The sequence below is a fragment of the Aphelocoma coerulescens genome, chromosome 5 (genome assembly GCF_041296385.1).
Source record: "Aphelocoma coerulescens isolate FSJ_1873_10779 chromosome 5, UR_Acoe_1.0, whole genome shotgun sequence".
Lineage (NCBI taxonomy): Eukaryota > Metazoa > Chordata > Aves > Passeriformes > Corvidae > Aphelocoma > Aphelocoma coerulescens.
Window position 1 is genome coordinate 52,780,160 of NC_091019.1, and position 15,102 is coordinate 52,795,261.

Consider the following 15,102-nt stretch of genomic DNA (forward strand, 5'->3'; position numbering starts at 1 on the left):
TTACCTGTAAAACTGTAAGGAAGAGTGCCTGTTTCTGAGGACTATCCATTGGCAGGATCCAAAAAGATCTCCATTGTGGGCTTGCTGTTCCTGTGGAGGTTAGTTGTCTTACTCTGCTTGTGGCCACTGAGCTGTTGACAGTCAAGGACAACAGGCTCACATGAAGCAAAGGAGCACTGCATGCAGTTACAGATAAATAAAATGTAAAATTGTAAATAGATTTCGTATCTGGGTACCATGCCAAAAACAACTCCTAAATTCATCCATCTGGCCCTTTGAGAACTTCTGTAGTTATTACTTTATCGGGTTATAGCCATATTTGTCATCCTGATTTGTCAGTAAAATAACTTCTAAAAATTTTTAGCAATCAAAAAATATGGGTTTTGCTTTGGTCTGGCACTCTCTTTGAGAATTAATTGATCACCTGGGATTTGGTTATATCTCTCTGACTCGTCAGTAATTTGGCAGTAGTATTACTGCAGTTATGGTCTGCTTTATTTAACATCTCTGTCAGATTTGAGGAGTGGGGAACTATGCTCTTTATCACCTCCATCTCTGCCTGCCTCTGCACAGTTGTTGGAAGGAGAGCTGCATGATGTTGGCCTTGGGTGCTGAGCCTTTCTCAACAAGGGGTCCACCTGCCAAGGGAGACTCTCCAATGGCCTTTTTCTGCCAGCTCATTCCAGTTTGCAGTGTCAGGCCACACCTAGCAAGCAGCTGGTCCTTGAACTAGTGACAGACTTTCTGGATCATAACAAAAGTCTTGGTTTCATTATTTTTAAGGAGGAAATGGAATATAGATGATAGACAATCCCTATGCTTCCACAGTAAGTTGTATCACATTTTAAATTGCATTCCAATTCATTTATGTTACAACGTAATAGAACTAAACTTTGATTCTTTGTGCTTAGTGATAGTTTCTATTTGCTCAGCTGTAAAGTGTTTCTGGTATCTGCATCATCAAAGCATTGCTGTATCATCTAAGGACCAGCACAAATCCTTAATGAGGAGAAGCCTTCTGAAAATAAGCCTGACCAATTATTGTAAAAATAAGCATACGCAATTACAGCAAATGCACAGGACTAATCAGGAGAGCCCACCCAAACACATCTGTGCTAAGTACATGGGAGTCTCGCAGTCTGTGACTTGAAGTAGTTTTGAAAGGTGTTTCTTGAACTGCCTAGTCTTATTCCACATCAGGGCCTCCAGTTCCCTCATTTCTGAGAAGTAGTTCTGAAGGCCTACCAGCATCCCCCAGAACGCAGTGTCATTCAAAAAATGCAGATAGCCAGCAGAGAGGGAGCTTATAGGGCTGAGTGTCAGAGGAATACTTTCCTATTCCTCTGTTCTTCACTCTGACTCCATTTGTCCCAGTACACCGAGCAGTTCTGGGGAATAGGCCTGGCCCTCAGCCTGCAGTCGCTTATATTCTTATACTTTTAGTACAGTTTCAGAGACATGCCACCATATGATTCTTCCAAACAAATGCTAAGCATGTTTTTGGAGTTAGCACAGGCCAAGGGACAGTTCCAATAAATAGACTGGATGACTTGCAAGGTCAGAGTTAAGCAATGTGGATATGACCTGTGATGAGCCAGTTGGCCTCATGGTTAGAGAACAGATCTTAGAGCACTTTATTTGTCAGCACAGATGTAACCTCTGAAGATAGGATTAATCTCAGCTTGTTTTTTCCCTTCCAGGTATTCATATACTATCCCTTTTGAACATCCAGTTACAAGTACCTTCCTATTAAATCTAAATGCAATACCAGTAGAACCATTTGGGTATCTAGCAAAATAAAGCATTCCCCAGCACTGCTTCCACATAGGATGTTTGTGTAGAGTTTCTTACATTAACAGCCAACTCAAAGAAGCCAACACAATGTGGGTGCATGTCATCACCTGTGAGTGTCATAAAGGAGAGTATGGAACAAGACTTGACCTTCAAAGGAAATGTCTAGGCTTGGTCTGAAAGTGACTGACTCTCCCAGTGTGTAATTTGCAGCTATGCCATCCTTCTACTGGAAACCCTACCAATGTTAGAAGCCAACCTGCGGTTTGCAGAGAATTCATTTGGATTTATCCTCTCAAATTTTATTTACTTACAGTGTTTTAACTGAGTCTCTCAGCTGGGTGTTACCTTGCTTTTCAAAGATGGCACTGATCACTAAAAGGCTGATTTATAAAATTCTTCACAATTCACTATTAGGTATATCTCAGTGGTTATTTTCTATAGAAGGATGAAGCAAAAAGGGTGTTTCTGAGAATAACTGCACTCTTTCCTGACTTCCTTGGAAAAAGAAAATTGTTAGTAACTGTTTTATATAATTTTAATTGCAATGGACAATAATTCCATAAAATGCAATTCAAATCAATATGACCAGCCAATGACCAATCATTTTTCAGTTGGGTTTACGATTTTTCCCATGAAGAGGATGCTCTGAGTATATTGATCAACAATCAACAGCAAAAATGGATGATTGAATTTAACGATGGGAGGAGCAGAATGAGGAAGAAAATCTATGCTGCTGGTTGCTGCAGCCTCTGTGCCATTCTCATGAATCTTCAGCAGGGCCTTGTGAGTAGCCTACAATAAAATACAGAAAGAATTAATGTATGTGGAAGATGTGGTGTGAAATTATTCAAATTAACACAAAGTTAATTCAACTACTGCCTTTCACAAAAATTGCTGGTAAGCCAGGAACCAGGAAGAAGGGTGCTACAGCCCACTATGGGTTTTTTATCAATGTTGTCTCAATAAGCAAATATTTACACATTCAGTGTTCCTCATCACAAGTGTATCAATGCAGACCTTAGCAACTGCACACCTTGTGGAATTAATTGAAAGTAAATAGTCAAGCAAATTCACAGGGAATATCAGTTTCAAAGGGAAAGGAAATGGGGCTCCAGAACTGCTCTGTGTGTATTCCTAACAGCACATGCGTTATTAGCCAGGTAGAAATTCAACCTTAATACCGAATTTTTTGTTGGATATTTTTAATCTTTTTCTTTTACTAGCCCCAAAATGTTGGAAAATTTAAGTGCTGTTTTCAGAATGGCTGTAAAAATGCTAGTCTTTATCTTCACGTTATTTTCACTAAATGGGATGTTTTCCTCAAGTCTGGTCCATTTTACATTGTTAGCACTCAACAGAGCCTTCAATGGTAACAGCAGTTTTAAAATCCTTTAAAATTATAGAATGCATGTTAGAAAAGGCCACTTTTTTGATGGATATGCTGATGCAAGACATCCATGACACAGTTACCATAGGCTCTTCTTTTACATGCAGAAAATATGCTGTGTTTATTTTCCTGGTTAAATGCTAAACCCACCCCTCCATCCACCCTCCACCTTTGCCTGTCAGAAAAAAGAAAATATCCTTATCTCCAGATCTTGGACAAGTCTGAGGGGGTTTAAGGAGACTTTATCAGCTAAGTGTTCTATTTCAGATTATTAGCCAGCCCTAGCAATAAGTAAAATTTCACAGGTGACCTTAGGGTAAGGCAATTGGCTGTTCAGGAATCCACAGGTGGTTGTTTTTGCTGACACACTTACTTTTGAAACCTTCACATCAGGGTTTCCTGTGATTCCAGACAAATCAGCCTGATTAGAAAACACATCAGTTACACCCAGGTTCATTAAGATCTTCTTTAAGTCATAGGTGCCTGAAATTGATAATTTTGGAATATGCAATTCCATCCTCCTGTTAATTCAAAAGACAATATGGTAGTTATTGCAATCAGAGCATGCCTTGGACTGAAGATTCCCAGCTTGCTGGTGATTCTTCTGTGCTAAAATGCTAGACCTTTCATCTAAAAATCATGGCAAGAAAAAAGAAGATGGGAAGATGCTGGTCTTGAAGATAGGAATGTATGGAAGGAGAAAGAAATCAGTTCATGTTTCTTGCATGATTCTGCAACAGAGTCACTTTATGAGATAGTAGGCAGTAGCGCTGCCAGCATTTCTGGGACAAGGTTTGCATTCTTTTTCTAACCTTGAAGGTTCTGCTTTTGGAATTCACCCCCCATTCCCTCTGAGGGATCTGACTGCTATGTCAAAGTATTACCACTCTTAAAATATTTTGCTCGAGACAAGGGAAATGGAGACAATTAGTATCAACTAGAAAATGTATGGGGGAAAAAGAATTAAATTTCCCACCTCAGAGATCTCTTCTCTCATCACAAGGCAATATTGATTCTAATTTTTGCTGAAAGTATCAAATCATTTGGTCTGATCCTTGATACTTATTCCATTGTTTAAACCTCCCATTAAAAATACAAGATAGTAGCTGTAAGACCTGACCATAGCATTCAGACTTTGGATTCTGACTACCTCAAATCATCAAATCAAAATTCTATATTTACCATCTTTGAAGAGATCTTTCCCATTTAGAAACAGTTTTTTTTGTCAGGGCATGTTCCAACTGTTTCATTTTTCCTTTATTGGGCAGGATAAACAAAGCTGCAACATCTCCCTTGTAAGGAATCTGTACCACCTTGCAAGACAGCTTCCTGTCAGAGTATGCGTTATAAAATCCATCTCGAATCATCATCTCCACTTCAACTGAGGTCTTTGCATTCACATGGAAATAGTCCTTGTGCGTCCCCTTAATATTGAAAGGATTTTCCCAGTAGGCTTAAAACCAAAAGAGAAAGAGCGGAATTGAATACTTATTTCAATGAGGATATATTAATATAGTCCAGACTAATGTACAAGAAATAAATCCATATCTGAAGATTTACACTTACACTTGAAGATAGAAATCATTCCAAGTTTATTAAAGACCTTATTCTCTGTCATCTTTGCTGTACTCTGTTCCGTAACAATTAAATGTCCCAGGTTAAATTTTGTATGGACTTGTACAACATCTTTCTAAGTCAGATAAATTAGATGAAGTAACTTCATCATATTACCTTATGTTTTATTTAAAGCAAATGAAAACTGACCAAAATTCAGTGATTTGCTATCTGTTTTCTGAATACTGCTCATAAAGTGAATTTCACAGCAGATGTCTGACCTTTAAAATGTGGCATGTTAAGCTCTTCACATGCTTTTTTATGTTTTTCATCTTGCAGCACTAAGGAAAAGCTTACATGTTAGAGAAACACAAACTTTTGGACCTGAACATAACTGCAGTATGGTAAATGGAATAGGGCCCCAAGGTATTTAGTCTTCAAAATCATTTTCTCTTAATGTTTATTCAATTGAATTTTCTATGATATTTTATTCTGTATTAAAACAGTTTATTCACTAAACAAATAGACAAGGATTGCAGCTTGCCATTCTGTAAGTATGGGTTTTTTTGTTTTTTTTTTTTTTTTTTAAATGTTGGATAGAAATAGCCTAGTTTGAAAAAATAATAATAGTATGTAAACTCCACAGTATTCTGGTTACTTTATAAGTTTAAGCCTTTCCCCTTGCCCTCCAGAAAAGAAATATACTCTGGCATGGTACTCAGACTACGGCACCTGAGACTAGGGCACCCAAATTTAATAAAGTATTTGAAATGAAATCTGTTTTGTTGAAAGTTCATAATTTCCAAATATTTTCCAAATATTCCTTTCTAGGTGGGAAATTTCATGTATGTCCTACATGCTGCTAGAAATGAACACCTAAGAAGAAGTTAATCATTGCCAAAGCAATACATTCAAATATCTCTTGGGATATGTGTAGTATGATGACAAGGTGCAGAACATTTGATCTCCAACTCCAGAGGTACTTACCCATTTAATGGTCATGGACTGTAAGTAAATGAAAGTTTTTGGCAATCTTTGTTAATAATCATTTTCAGAATTTAGTTTTCTACTTTGTGCATCCAATGTGAAAACATTTTAATTTTTAAAGTAATAAGTAGATGAAATAAGTAGATAGGAAAATTTAACAATGCATGAACCTGTTGTGCTCTGGCAATTCCCTGAACCTGAATATTGCAAGTACATGAACTTCTATGCTTAGAAGTCTAAATATATGCTAGAAACCTCTGTGGAGGAGGTTTCAAATTTGAAAACTTCAAATTTTTTTTCGTAATAGTCTCATCTAAACACATTCATTTAAAAATTGTTCAGAAATAACTTGTGTACTTGTTTTAGTGCAAGTGAAACAGCACTAAACAGATGCAGTAAGTAGCATCTATGCAACTTACCTTTGAAATAAATGTAGTTAACAATTACCATCAGAGTGTTGGGATCAAGGTCCTCAAGTATTTGGTTTATATACCCATGGGTTTTATTATTTACATAATCGTTGATCTCTTTTTTAGCTTCAGTGGAATTCTGGAATCTACTAGAAACCACTTTTCCTCTGTATAGTTTTTTGACATCCGTCAGAAATGTTTTTGTTGGCTTCAGGTGTTTGTCCATGAACAGGGTGTTCCCCATGCTCAGCTGCACCTGGCTACCAGGGCGGTTTAGCAAGAGGAGGAGATGATGAAAGCCCTCATGTATCTCCTTCTTCTGGATGGTGGTGAGGTTAAAAGCCAGCCCTTCCAGCACCTGAGCCTGGCTAGTGCCTCGGGAGCCCAGGGCCAGAAGGGCAAAGGCAGCAGAAATGCTGACTGGGGAAAAGAAAATGTTCTTTCCAGCTTCTTGGGTGTTTGCTTGCCTGTAAAACTGAAAGGCAAAGTCTGTATTGCTGGGAACTATCCTTCGGCAGGACTCAAGAGGATCTCTCTCATGGGAATGCTGCTCCTGGGGGTCAGTTGCCTCGGGCTGGGCAGGGTGGTGGTCAGTCTGTGTCAGGCTGTGGGCATTGAGGTGAAGCATGGCCACCAGCAAGCACAGCAGAAAGGTGGCCCTCATCGTTCTTCACAGCTACTGCGTGGACAAAGAACAAAAGGTCTTGGGTGCTGGAGGTCAGCTGTATCAACATCTCATCGTTTACTTCTGTCTGCTACTGCCTTCAAGTGGTAATCACTGTTATCTCCTGACCTCCTCCTTTGCTATGGAAGTTTTTTTTAAATCCTTGTGCTTCTGAGTTTACCTGTAATTTCTATCCATTGCTGCCTACTGCAGTTCTGCTTTACTCCACCTACAAAAGTTCCTTGTTAGCAGGGAAAGAAACGTGTGTCTTAAAGAAAAATAAGAGTCCAAGGGAGAGAAGAAATGAAAAGGCATCTTTTTTTTAATGGCAAAGCAACAGAAAGCAAAGCAATCAGAAGCATTCTGATTAATGATTTTATGTTTATCTCTTAAGAACTCCTAGGATTATTATGCTGTTAGGGTTTGAATGAGGTTTATGTTAAGTGACAGTGTTATATCAAAGGAAAACAATACGAGATAGAAGCAATCAAAAATGCTATTTCTTTTACTCCTGACTCATTTTAACATAAAAAGTGACTAATCATAAGGGCTGGTAAAATTTTTCTGCTTCAATACCTGATTAGATTAGAATATGTTTATTTTAAATGACCACTTATGTGTCACTTGTCTTCCAGGGTTCCTTCTTCTGTGTATACCACATCTTGTTATGGGGAGGTGAGACCATTGGTGTGGACTTGGCCTCTCCTGTCTTTCCAAATTTCATATTAGCAAAAAAGTATCCTTTTGTAAGGTAAATATGCCTAAGGCCAGAGTAGTGCTCAGCAGCAAGACTGGATCAGCGCATCTCGGACATTTGAAGTGACTGTGAACATTTCTTTTTTCTTTGTTTGTTTGCTGCTTTCTCTTTTACCAGTTAGACCAAGAACATGCTGGGGTGATTTGTGGTGTGCTAAGATGCTTTACTTGTCAAAAACCAGTTAAGAGTTATTTCCATTAAAAAGATGGTACTAGAGACTAAAAAAGCTCCAAATAGCCTTCATCTAATGTCCTATTTGAAACAGAACAGCTTCAGGCAGAATATCATGAGTTAGGTGGTCACCTCCAATCAATGGTAAAGGCACTCAAAGACATGGGTTCAGCAGAGCAGATGAGATGTTTACTGGGATTTTCTCCACCCTGTGACAGCACTCTGATCACTAAGGTTTGGGTGAAAAGGAGCCAGCTTGTGCTTCTGCTGCTTTGCTCTGTGTGATCTGGTAAATTGTAATTTACAGAGGACTTTGGCATAGCAAAATCAGTTTGTGAATTCTGTCTGGACTATCTTAGTGTGAGCAAGACATTTACTCATTCACTTCAGTTTTGGTTTTGTAGTTGTAAGCTTTAGGGAAAATCAGTAATGGTAGATAAAATTGACAGTTGAGAAGTCAGAATACTTCTGTTATTGAAGCAGATTTCTTCTAGATTTCTTCTAGAGCTATTTGGTATAAATATTCAGTGCAGAGTTATACTCTATGGACCTGATATAATGAATCCCCAGATTTTGCTATTCAATATTTCTTGAAATTAAGTTCAGCTGTCATTTGAGCATTTAGAAACAAAGTTTCACCCTGGAAAGCAGATGTGCTTTATGACTCAGCCAAATAGCATACAACTGGGTCAAAATCATTAGGGTAAAGATAACTGGGTACTTACTTTACATTCAGAAGGCTCTTGCTCTCAATGGGCTGTGCTGTTTGTTGCTGCTTTACTCATATTGCTGTTTTCCTCTGTTAAATATTACGTGGCTTCAGATACATATTACCTAGAGGCATAAAGCTGAATGCTAATGAAGCCAGTGTTTTTGGACCTTGCCTGCATATGTCCACATCTCTTCACTCCAAACAGAGAGCAAAGACCACAGGGCCCCAGCTGGTCGGTAGAGCAGAGTGTTACATCCCAAGGGGTGTGCAACTCCTAAGCAAATATTTATTGGAAATGATATTTTGGTGTCAAGAGCAGCTACTCTGCCCTATGTGCTCCCTGAGACAGATATAACTGTTCATCTGGAGAGACAATTTTGCCCAGCACTAAGCTCTGAAGGCCAGGGTGAGGGAGCTACAAGGAGCACCACCTGTCCTCAGTCATGCTAGCCAGCTTACTGGACTCCACTCATGTGTCAACACCTCATCTATTATTTCCACACAGTAGAAACCCCACTGGTCACTACTCAGAAGCCAACGGGTCCTCTTGGCCTCATAAATAAAGAGGGTACCTCATTCAGTCATGTAGAAATGGTGAATTTTAGCTTTGTGACAATTTATTGAATAGTCTTCTCACAATGAAATGGCTCTTTCTGTATCTCTGTTAAGGACTGCCTAACCTATCAAAATCTGAAAAGTACTTAATGTAGACTTTAGCACTTGAAAAAGCTGTATAAAATATGTGCCATCACTGCAAGTACCCAAAGATAATACTGAACAACTACAGCAGCAACTACTGTAGCGTGTATGAATAGCAACCAATTCTCAAATACATCAAACAATAGCAAATGATGGAAGAGAGTAGCCCAGAAATATTAACCAGTAATAAATCAAGGCAGTCCCAAACAGTAAGTCTCATCCTTCTTATAAAGATGTATTCCCCAGGAATCTTCCAAAGGAAGGTAAGTGCTGTGAAGCAGGTTTACCACCATTCACAAATGGATGAACTGTTCAGATGCACGGTTTGATTGGACAGCCAGGAGAATGCCTGCTTAGTCCCTCTACGCCTCTGCTGCACTTTGCAGGACTTGTTACTGTCTGCTCAGCAAGCAACAGCACAATCCCCTGGATCCTGGAGAACCAAGGAGATACATATGTAAAACAGTGTAAGCACAGCTGTTCCCAGTCCCCAGCTGTGCTGCTTTCAGAGGTAATTCTTTACCTACTGGGATCCATGGCCTTGGTCATGCAGATAGGTTCCCCACACGGTATTTACAGACTCAACACTTTTTTTTCTTTTTTTTTTTTAATTTCAGAATACAACTTAACTTTGCATGCTTCCTTTAGACATGGCAAAAGTTTTCTGTTAAGTATTTTTATTTTGAATTCATATTTTTTCTTACTAGAGTACCAGTTACTGCTGTCCCTTGGAGTACTTGTGAAGGCCAGGTGAGGCTTGATGAAGTAGCCGGTTTTCTTTTTTTGTCAGCTACAAAAACTCTGCATTTAAATTGTATGAATGTATAGGCCAGAATGCCCGATGGCACAAATGCAGTCTTTCAGGGAAAAAGAGACAGGTGCTCATGGTGCTCCAAGAGAGTCAGGCTGCTGGTGGTTCTGGGTACTTCTTTAGTCATAGAGGTGAGCAGCATTAAACATTTACACTTCTGTTAAGCATTACATGGATAAAGAAAACCCCTGTCTGAGGACACAGATAAATGCTGATGTAGCCATGCAGAGAAGGTAGAAGTCAGTGCTCGCAGGGCTGGCTGCCTTTAATGTTTGCTGTTCCCAAACATGCATAAGAGCTGTCTGCAAACACACTTTGAAGAGTAGAGGTCCATGGCCATGAGCAGCTGTACTACCAGACACACTTTCCTAGCTTATTGCCAGCTAGTGACACAAGTGCTAAGGCATCTCCTGAAGTGTGTTATGGCCTGCACTGGGGCTTTAGATTTTTGATCTTGGAGCTTGGGCACCTGCTTCAACATGGTACTAAGTAAAGCAGAGCAGAAGAGGTAATTAATGTGTAACTTGGTTTCTTTTCCCCCACAAATGAACTTGGCAGCAGTTCAGAAACATTACTACATTCAGAGGCTTTCTTTGAGCCTTGGTTTTGTCACAACAGAAGACAAACCCTGGGCAGTGGACTCCACTGTGCAGCTGCAGGGCCAGCTGAAGGAGAAGGTAGTAGGAGAGAGACAGTGCTGTAAAGAATTATGTGCAAGCATTGGGCCTAATTCTGGGTTCCCTGCATGACTCTGAGGTGAACCAAAACATGCTTCAGTACAGAGACACAAACACAAATGTTTTTGCTGTTCTGACATTTATCTGTATTAGTCTCTTGTTGCAAGTCAATGTGGATTGATTTTTGAAACTCTTTCAAAATCTGAATCTCTTTGCTTCAATTATCCTTGTTCTCATGAGGTAGTGGCTTGAAGAAGAGGTTCATCATTCTACTAGGGAGGTCAACAGAGGGTCGCCAAGCCAGCACCTGGTCCACCCAGGGCCTGCTTCTGAAGACAGTAATGTGTATGCCAACTCTGCTACTTTGTTATACACCTTAGTTCTTTCCTAAAAATGTGACTGTGTTCCTACTATTTTATTCCAAGTGCTTCTTTTAAAAGCTACCTAGCTCCTTTCATCAGCAAATACTCAGTATGCCTTGCCTGGAGCCCCAACTTCATGTCCTGTTCACAAAGACAGTACTTGCATTACAAAAATTCAGTGCTTACCCTGGCACCAGACTCCAGTTGAGAGGATGCAGTGACTGTGGGGGAGCCAGGGGTTGGTGGCTCTGGGGCAGCAGCCAGAGCTAGGTTGAAAAACTTACCTAAAGTATGTCTTGAAGGCATACATGGTTAATTTTCTATAATTGAAACAGGACTGAAAGGTCTGCCCACCCCTGGCCTTCCAGTCAGCAGGGAAGGAAGATGGATGCATGGAAGGTAAACCACGCTGTTTTGTCGTTGTTCATGTAAGAATCTTTCCTGCATTTATTTTCCCATGAATATTTTAGTTAGCTCTGTCATCCCATGTGACAGAACCCACATGCTCATTTATAGTGTAGATGGAGACTAATGCCAGGAACTTGTTACTTTAATGAGTCTTTAATAATTTGAGAAGTAAACATATCAATTTCAAACAATGATAATAGAAGATACAGATGATGAATGGTATTGTCAATTTATCCTGGGGGAACATAGATCTATGATTCACATGTCAGTCGAACATAATGTAGCAGGAGTTCAGTTTGTGACTGCCATTAAAATCATTGCTTCAGGACAACAGATTTTGTATTTCATAATTATAAAATATATTCAAGATTTTCTCTAATTTTCTTTTAACATTTATATATGTAAAAAGCTGTTTCACTTAGAGAAGTGCAGTGAGAAACACAGCTCAGGCATAAAGAGATTTGCAAAATGGTTGTGTTACCATCTTCATATTTCAAAGCCCTGAAAATAATATTTCATCATTAAAGCCTCAGGAAAGAAAGGAGATGATCCCATTTTGTTTCATTCATTAAACTCTCAAAAGTTTCCTTTCTATGTATTATATTTATTGATTCTGAGGAAAAGTAGAATTTATGTATTAAATACACAGTTTTCTCTGTTGTATGGAAAATGAACTTCTTAAACCAGAATGGCTGGGGACAGATTTCTTAAATCCATGTTTATGGACCAAACCAAAAATGTCATAGTAATCAATCTGTACTTCATGAGTACATTTGGAAGATGTTTGAAAGAAATGTTAAGGTGTTTGATATATGCTGGCCAAGTCATGTTCTTATCCAGGAGCCCTGCTGTTACTAAAAGAGTGTAATTTTAAAACTCCAACTTTGAAAAAACCCTAGTTATAATAGTGGAAAGTTTATCCATGAAAAACTGTTACTGGTCCTAAGTAGTTATTTAATATTTAATTTTTTTTTTTATTAGTAATGATTGGCTTACAAGAGACTTTAAAAACAGCAATGTGAAATTCTTATATTAAGACATGCAAACACAGACTCTGGATGCACTGAAATGTCTCAGTGATTTGCTTAATTTTTCTCAGCACACTTGCTAAAGAAACATAATTTTGCTCTTAGCTCTAATGCAAACAGTTTGTGTGCAAAATCGTTCTGGTCTGATGGATTGTATTTACACTTTCAAGAGACACAGTCATGTTGATTTTTGTCATTGATATTAAAGAAAACTTTTCCCTCCCTCTCCTCTCATGTTTTCACTTGGCTAGGACTGTTAGCATTGCTGAATTTTTGTGAGCAGTTACACAGTGGCTGTTCAATGAGCCGTGCCTAACAAAGGAATAAGGTTTAATTAGCCCAACTTAATCTGACAGTGTGCTGTTGGCACACTATCTGTTTGTACAGCTGACTAGTGATGCATGTATGCATATGAAATAAAGATCACTCCTTGAAATTTTTCTTTGCTTCTAGTATTGAGTAATTGAATTTCAAGTTGTCTTCTCCAACAGACTCTGCTTCCCTTTGTACAATTTAAAAACATGTCTCAGTTAAGAAGATTAACATATTCTTCAGTTTGAGTTTGATAAAAGGCTGTTTTCAAGCTACAAATTTCATATTCTTGTTTAATCACAGCAAAAGTTTGGATCACACAAGAAACCAAAATCTTTGCAGCCAAGCCCCTAAGCCTTAGTATCTCCAACATGTAAAATTGCTTCAGGGTGCAAAAGCTCCGAGTACAGCACACAGGTCTGCACAGAGATAATAACGGACTAAAGTTTACAGAATCTTCCTTTATACATTAAAAATATGATTTGTGCTTTTGTTTTCAGTGTTGATGTTCATCATGCCTTACATGGATTTTCAAACTCAAAACTCTGAGTCAAGGTTTCATCGGTTGGGTTTTTTTTTTTTTGCTACAGACAGTTTAACCTACAGCTGTAATCAATGATAACCACTGAGTAGTGAGAAGACAAGAACTGAATCTACATTCAGCAGCCCTGGCTAGTGCAGCCTCTGTGTGCTTTGCAGCAAAATTCAGCAGGTCTTTGTGCATGTCCTCTAAAGAAAGTAGGCAAATTTTATAGGAACAGAGGTTGGACAATAAAAGTATAAAGGGAGGTTGCTGATGCAGTGGCTCCCTGGAGCAACTTCATGTGAGGAAACCCAGCCCAGGGACTGAAACAGACCTGCCTAGTGGAGAGTAGGGAACTGGAAATGCCAGAAAGAGGCTGAAGTGAAAAAGCAAAACATAAATCATATTTCTAAAACTGTCCCTCTATATGAAGTATTTTATTTTTCAGGAAAACAGAGTTCACAAGGTTGCCAGTGTGTTTTCCCCACAGGTTTTCTGCCTGTGCAACAGAATCTTAGAATCAAAATCTAGGTTGGAAGAAACCTCCAGAGACCACCTAATCCAGCCCTTTGCTCAAAACATCAGGTTTCTTTGGTACATGTCTTCAAGCACAGGTATTTTGCAACCTCTCTGGACCACATCTTCCAGTACTTAAAACACTGCATGGTAAAAGCATGTTCCTTATTAGAATTTTCTACATTTAAACTGTTCTCTGATCTTCTCTTTGGTTTCTGCCAGCTCCAGCATCATGCATCTCTTTGTCATACTTCTGGGCTGTCATTTACAGAGGAGCCATTGCATTTGCTCAGCTGGGCCTTGCTTAGCATTAACTGAAAGAAAACTTCGATGGATTTTCTGCTCTTCCATTTCTCTCAGGGGAGGTCTTTGTGAAGCCAAATCCACATGGATGCTTCTCCCCCCACCTCAGGAGGGCCTCAAAAAGGCAGTAGAAAGACTCAAAAGAGAAAATTAAGTGTTCTTTTCACCGGCCATTACCTAGACCTGCTTGTAAAGTGGAAATGCAAGTGTTGCTGGTGCCTACCTTGAGTAGAGTCAGGTTTTAACTACATTGGTGCTTTCCAGGAGATGTGTAAGTAATTTACAGCTCTCAAGAGGTACTATTCAGTGGAGTGAGTGGCCAGTTAGTAATGTGGGATTGAAACCCAATCACACAGTGGACTTTTTATTTGCTGGCTGTCATTTGCAAGATAGCAAGGAAGGGAACCGACATCTGAGTGAGAAAGCATGATGAAAATTTCGCATCTCTGCAAAGAAAGCCATCAATATTTGCTACAGAGGTTAATTTTGTGCTAGTTCAGATCTATGATCTCAAAGACCAGAATGAAAACAATGAGGAAAAATAGGGGTTTTAATTGATGTCTTTGAAATAGTTTCTAAAGAATGGAACACTCAAAAAATCCACAGAGTACCAAAAATAGTTCCTCATTTTTGCCCACAGAAATGAGATACAAGACTTAGGTCTCAGTGGTCAGTTCAGTGTTGCCAGACTCCATGAATACTGAAGTGTTTAGAGAGGCTGTTTTCCCCTTAAACTTCTCTTGACCTTTTGTCTTGGGGTGACTTTATGATGTGTATCCCATATTGCTGCCCTATGCCCAGAAATTAATTCTTGTGCCTTTCTATGCTGCTAAACTGAGCCTGAGAGGGGGAAGGAAAAACTGAACAAAACTTTTTCAAAGCAGTTTGCAGCTTGTTCAAGGTCACACAGAGATAGCAATTGGTTTCCCAGTTGCAGCAGGGGAGCGAGGAAGCACCCGACTTGCTGCTCCTGGGTCAGTTTCTGGCCAGTTGTTCAGTTTCCTTTTCTCTGGAGAGACTGAGAGTT

General features: G+C 39.2%; 1 protein-coding gene and 1 long non-coding RNA gene across 3 annotated transcripts; one reads left to right on the top strand and one right to left on the bottom strand.

Moving 5' to 3' along the window:
• Positions 1-2,315: 2,315 nt before the first annotated feature.
• LOC138111803 (alpha-1-antitrypsin-like) lies at positions 2,316-8,555 on the bottom strand. 2 transcript variants are annotated; one of them, XM_069018164.1, is made up of 5 exons: positions 8,450-8,555; positions 6,142-6,811; positions 4,364-4,634; positions 3,555-3,702; positions 2,316-2,586 (listed from the first exon to the last, which is right to left on the bottom strand). In XM_069018164.1, the coding sequence occupies exons 2-5, from the start codon at positions 6,794-6,796 to the stop codon at positions 2,395-2,397; spliced, it is 1,266 nt and encodes a 421-aa protein (XP_068874265.1). In that variant the 5' UTR covers positions 6,797-6,811; positions 8,450-8,555; the 3' UTR covers positions 2,316-2,394. The 2 variants fall into 2 exon arrangements, with proteins under 2 accessions (XP_068874265.1, XP_068874266.1); XM_069018165.1 differs by lacking the exon at positions 8,450-8,555 and having other exon boundaries at positions 6,142-6,814.
• LOC138111806 (uncharacterized) lies at positions 6,601-7,520 on the top strand. The gene is made up of 3 exons (XR_011151459.1): positions 6,601-6,691; positions 6,809-6,903; positions 7,432-7,520. It is a non-coding gene; the product is annotated as an uncharacterized lncRNA (long non-coding RNA).
• Positions 8,556-15,102: the final 6,547 nt, after the last annotated feature.